Below are 6,213 nucleotides of genomic sequence, written 5' to 3' on the forward strand. Positions count from 1 at the left end.
GTCTGTCAGGTAACAGGCCCTTCGCCATTTCTCTCAGAAATCATGAGAACCATTCGCGAGTTGAAAACTGGAAAGCCATTCTAATTCTATCCGGTACCTTCATTTATCTGCTGGGCTGTTGTATTTCTCGTAAACCAGGTTGGTCCTAACAGTAATGGACAAAGCAGCCCGCCTCTCAAAAGACCTAATTCGTGTCGATAAGGGCTTGATAGATTTAGACTCAATAATCTGCGACAAACAGCTTCGTTCGTGGCTGCTTGTACGGCCTCTGATGAAACTGACAGCGGATGAGCTGAAGGTGGGTTTAGAAGGGTTGATTAAATTGTCAGTAGTTGGCCGGGTTAATCCATTTGAAAGGATAAAAGAATTAGCAACCATCATATAAGACTGGTGGGAAAAGTCGATATTGATCAGACTGAAACAGTGTGAGAAGTTTCAGGAAGTTTTATTTGGGTGAGAAATCACAGATTAAAGCTGGGAATTTCCCGGAAGTAAGAGTAAATTAAATTCACTCGTTCATCGATTTTGGAACAGTCTCGGAATTTCTTGGCTGCAGCCTCATCTGCCTTAGAAAACCCTAGTGGTGAGACCACAGACAACAATACCTTTCTTTCTTAATCTCTCTCTCCGTCTTTTTCTCTCTCTCTCTCTCTCTCTCTCTCTTCTAACTCTCTCTCTCTCTCTCTCTCTCTTACACACACACACACACACACACACACACACACACACACACACACACACACACACACACACACACACACGAGAGTAAACCCCTACCTTCAAACATTCCTGTCGCATGGTTCCTGCCGCCACCAGGTTCACATCCTTGGCCACCAGATCATGCCTGGGTCTGTAGTACTCGCCCAAAGATTCCTGCTAAAAGCATATATTCAACTTGATCAAAACCTCTTTTCTTCTCCTCGCAAGTATCATTTTACTCCTCTTTCTCCTTCGCATTTCCTGTTCCCGCTCTTTTGCTACTGTGTCATTGCTCCCCCTTTCTTCTACACTTGACCGGTCCGTTTGATGATGATGATGAGGATGATGATGATGATGATGATGATGATGATGATGATGATGATGATGATGGTTTTGTTCTTTATATTTCATTATTTGTTTACTATTGCATCATTATCATCACCATCTGGGCCCCGGGGCGACCAACCCCAACCCAGTGTGTCCACAGGTGGCGGATAGTGGAACAGCCTCTAGATATAGGGGTTAGCTGCGAATACCTAAATAAGCACAGTAAAAGAAAAGTGTCTGCGGGGCACAGCGAAAACAAATTTGCTCCGAAGAGTGGTCAGGCGTGTCTCAAACCAGCTCCTCGTGGAGACATTTAGCAGGAAGACCCTGAGGTGGACGCTGGAAAGAAGAGATGAGCAGCTATGGACATGTGCCGCCTGCTATGATTCTAGCTCTGGATCCAAGTATATCCAAGTAAACCTAAATAAGCAGTCTATTAAAACAGTCGCAGACCAAATGACAGTGAGGATGGAGTGCGGTGTGAAGATTGTGGTGTGGGATCCCATTCTTCTACTCAAAGTAAAATACCCTAAGTGCCCTGTGAAAGACTCACCAGCGAGACAGGGGCACGATATCCCCCCTTCCCGGGTAGATGGAACTCGATAGCCAGGGCAGGGATGGCTGTTCATCTAGGAGAAGAAAACTCTGATCGTTTACTTTGTAAATAGTACCTTGGAGCCATAGCTAGAAATCGCAATATAAACTATCATATTGTGTACGCAGATGAAACACGGTTGTGCAAATCTGTTCCACCATCAGATGTTAAAACGTCTAATGCCACCATCGGTCTAAGTATTGATACGGTACACAAAGAAATGTCAAGTACTCATTGATGTAGATCGGATTTGTACTGAAAATGAAAAGCTGTAATTTAGAGATAAAGCCAAACATTTGGGAGTGTATTTTGCGAATTGCGTAGAATTGAGCACAATCATGTCTCCGTTTTTGAACGAATTGTCATTGGAAACCCTCGCGTCATCTTTCGTGTTTTCACGTACACGTTTCTGTGATGCTCTACTCTGCTGAGGGTATCAATGATATCAATGGCCACATTTTAGGTATGAAAAATCGCCATAACTTTTTAACTTAATACAAAGATATCAACACAATTTAAACTGTTTTATGACCATGAAGGCAAAGGCTTTCAATGAAAGTATTTTAAAGCATATCTGCCAACTTCAATATATACAATGCACCAGCCGATGAATTCAAAGAATTGTTCGAGAGATATAAGTCAGAAACTAATAGTGTATTTGTACCATGACATGCCACACTAGTTTCTACAGCAAACTAGAATGTAATAAGTATTTTACAGCGCTCACAACTGCATAAGGTCATATGAGCGCGTGGGACACATTAAACTTTTTCAATTGGTTGGAAATTTTTAGTTTTGCCCGGGTGCCGGAGAAGCCTACTCTTATCGATTTTAGACCACCAAAGGATCTTTAATGAGCACAACTTGCTCAAGGGCCCTCCGAGATTTGTCGCCTTTGTCCGAGAAGATTAGGTGTAGATCTTTCCTACCAGAAGATCAGGGGTGTGGCGGAAAGACAGCAGTAAGAAGGAGCCAAGGAGTAGCTGTAGACACGCGGCTGAAAGAGTCAGGGACCCAAAGGAGGGGTCAAATGAGGTGAAAGGGGGGGGCAGAAAGAGGAGACAACAGAACATTGCAAGACAGCAGGAAAGGAGGTGAAAGGAGACAATTGTATCGAAGAAAAATTTTCGGTTGTTACCCGAATTCGAACCCGGGACCTTTGAATGAGAGGCCAACACCTTAACCTCTGGACCACGAAAGCCCCCAAGCAAGAAGTATAGAGATGCATGAGTCTACAATAGCATCTCTCTCTCTCTCTCTCTCTCTCTCTCTCTCTCTCTCTCTCTCTCTCTCTCTCTCTCTCTCGTTGTGGGAAAAAGATGACATGTATCAAGTTACCAACCGCTGCGTGGTGTGCGTCGTGCGCAGTGCGCAGTGCGTACCTCTAGATTTATTATATTTTGACTCAATATGGAATCAAATGAGGGTCAAGGGGGGAAGTGTAGCCTGCACACTCGACTTTTGCGAGACTGGTGTTTTGCCCTGCATTTAGGCGCTCATGGTGCTAACGCCTCCAATCTACTGCTACTCCTTGTCTCCATCTTACTGCTGTCTTTCAGCCACAATCCTGATCTTCTGGAAGGAATGATCTACCCTTAGCCTTCTGGGACAAGGGCGAAAAATCTCGGAGGTCCCATTTGCAAGTGTCGCACGTTAAAGATCCCTTGATAAGAGTAGGCTTCGGCTGCCACACTGGAAAAATTCAAAATTTCCTACCAACTGAAAATGTTTAATGTGTCCCGCGAGCTCATAATATGACCTTACGCAGTTGCGAGCGCCGTAAAACACTTACCAAAAAAAAAGCCTCCAAGTAATTCTTTTTACAGAAAGCAGAGAGCGGCAGCCGTAAACGTGTACGGTATAATTAATTGTATTCTAGCACCAATTTCCGTTCAACGTCAGGAAGCCAACTCCACAATCATAACCTTGTTAATCACGTGTCGTAACAAGTTGGCATTTGCGTTCCGAAACAGGACCAACGGTACCTACCTTTCGGCGTTTGAGTTTGCTTCATGAGTGTGATTAGTAAGAGTGCATTGTAGCCCCTTTCTACGTTATTGTGATCACTTTACCAAAGGTCAAGTCCTGGAGGTCACCGAGTTTTGGTCCACTTTCATGACGCAAACGACCAGTGAGGTGCTTCCTCTTTCGGACAATTGATTTCCGCCTACATTGTTCCGAGAATTCGGCGCCTGAGTATTATTGTATGTCTATGGCAAATACGTTTGTCCTCAAAGGGGGGTGAATACGAGGGTGGAAAGTATAGGTTGACGTATACGGATATCTGCGGAAGGGGTTGGGAGAAAAAGAAAGGGGGCCGGAGGGGGAAGAGGCCGGGGGAAAGAAAGAGGGGAAGAAAAGGGGAGGGGGGAGAAAGTTGTAAAGACAAAGACAGAGAGAGGGAGTCGGGAACAAATTGGTTATAAGACATCTTGAGAGAAAGGCGGAGAAAAGGAAGAAGGAGAAAGAGAGAGGGACACAAAGAGAGAGTGAGAGAGAGAGAGAGAGAGAGAGAGAGAGAGAGAGAGAGAGAAGGTGAAAGAGACACAGAGAGAGAGAACCAGAGAGAGAACCAGAGAGGGAGAGAACCAGAGAGAGAGAACCAGAGAGAGAGGGGGGGGAAGAAACAGAGAATGATAAAGGGAGAGAGTGAGAGAGAGAGAGAAAGAGAGAGAGGGGGGGAGTAAAAGGGGGAAGATGTAAAGGGTAAACAGACGTCTGTCGGAGGCGACATGTTCTTATTTATTAAGGAATAGAGGTACCCATTGTATAGGCAGTGGAACACCAAAACATTTCCGGAGTGTGCCACTCTATACGAATCGAATGACGCAGAGACGAAGCCTTTTTATTAAAACAATTCCGGTGCCAACAAAGATTGATCAACATATCAAAGACCAAAATTATTTTACTGGGGTACGTCAGAAATATATGGCTTGGCTTACCAGCAATCTTTTGATTTCTATTGGGCCAAAACATGAGTTTGGTCAAGTCGGTCAGTGAACCCCCTGGATCTGATTGGCTCTCAATTGGTGAAAACCATTTGGCATAGACTTTTGTTGTCAGTCTGATATCGACAAAGATCTAAGACTACTCTCGTCAGGGTGTTCTAAAAAATCATAACATAGCTGAAGCGAACAGCGTTGCAACGTGGTGGAAACGGTGTTGTTGGGATAACTGCAACACACGAACATTTGTGAAATCATTGGAAGTTCGAAATAATATTGTAGCTTGGTGGATTACATAGATTTGCAATACTTTCACTATGCATCTGAACTGGCTGTTCCTTGTGTCGATGAAAATGACAATCCTCATCCAAAATAGTGAGTTGGTTTTTTAAAATTGGTTTATACACGATTTTTAAATTGTTATGGGAAGGGGTAAGAAGTGGGAAGGTAGGGGTGTAAGAATGTGCTCATTTTAAAAATTTTAAAAAAAATTATTATTTTTCGAGGGAAAAGGAACACAGTTGCTACGTAGCTGGTTTTAGAATTCGAACCAAGAACTCTCTAGTCGATTTCTTCAAATTATCATTTTACTTAATTAAAATAATTATGTCTTTGTTTTATACCACTGTGTGTATAATTTTTTTAAAAGAATTACGACCCCTGAGGCCTACATTTTGTAAAGGAAGCACAACGTGCCTGATGTTTTTTTATTCTCTTGGCGAAAATCATAACAAAAAATTCACAAGTTGAAACCTAAAAGATTTTGGTTTCTCACTTCTATTTCAAAGTTAACCTTTACAAATTATATAATATCCTTTTAAATGTGTATTATGGAAATAATAGATAGCAGCAGTAAAGTAGGTCCAAGGGGAGTTGGAAGAAGCGACTTATGACGAGTCGAACTTTGATACTATTCATCTGCTTCTCTCAGCACTTCGCTACCTCAGAATTACAATGTTCTAAGTCTGTCTGATATTTTGGCCGTTTTGAGTTGCTGAGACCATGAGATCATAAATCAAATGCTTTATCTGCCTTATAAAAATTGTAAGATTATTCTGCGTTGGTATCAAGATATTCAAAGAATTGCATTTATTTAAAAATAGCTTGACATAATATTGTGAAGCTAAAAACTTTTGACGTCAAATTTACCAAAACTAGGTACTGTGCCGATAGAACTTTGTAATTCTGAGATTACGACTAGTAATGTATTTGTTTAGTGTTTTAATTTTTGTGTTGTTTTTGAAGAATGAACTCCTACACCCCATCATCGTCCGTGTCTTGAGTTATTTCTTGGTGGCGTTCAAAAGTGATGTCGTTTTTGCTTCTACTATTATCTTATTTATCCTCGACGGTGCTTTAAACTAGGAAAAGGGGATCGGTGGGGAAATATCTGAATGTTCTAATTATTCATAGCTAGATTATGTTCTAATTTTTCGGAACTTGATTATGTTCTAATTGTTCATAATTATATTGCTTTTGTTTTATTGTTCTTGACAAACTGATTGTTGGCATTTTTTAATTTTTTTTTTTTTTGGGGGGGGGTGTTATTTTGCGTTATCTGTCGACAAATCTGAGTTCGATGTTAACCAGTTTAAAGAAGAAGAAGAAGAAGAAGAAGAAGAAGAAGAAGAAGAAGAAGAAGAAGAA

General features: G+C 41.8%; 1 protein-coding gene across 1 annotated transcript in view; it reads left to right on the forward strand.

Annotated features, from left to right (window-relative positions):
• The first annotated feature begins 154 nt into the window (after positions 1-154).
• Positions 155-6,213, forward strand: part of LOC101858228 (cadherin-23-like) — a 22,846-nt gene continuing 16,787 nt past the window's right edge. The window contains exon 1 of the mRNA XM_035970190.1: positions 155-298. Coding sequence (XP_035826083.1) covers positions 155-298 — 144 coding nt within the window. The remainder of the gene's footprint in view (positions 299-6,213) is intronic.

This window comes from Aplysia californica, unplaced genomic scaffold (assembly GCF_000002075.1).
Source record: "Aplysia californica isolate F4 #8 unplaced genomic scaffold, AplCal3.0 scaffold00010, whole genome shotgun sequence".
NCBI classification, from domain to species: domain Eukaryota; kingdom Metazoa; phylum Mollusca; class Gastropoda; order Aplysiida; family Aplysiidae; genus Aplysia; species Aplysia californica.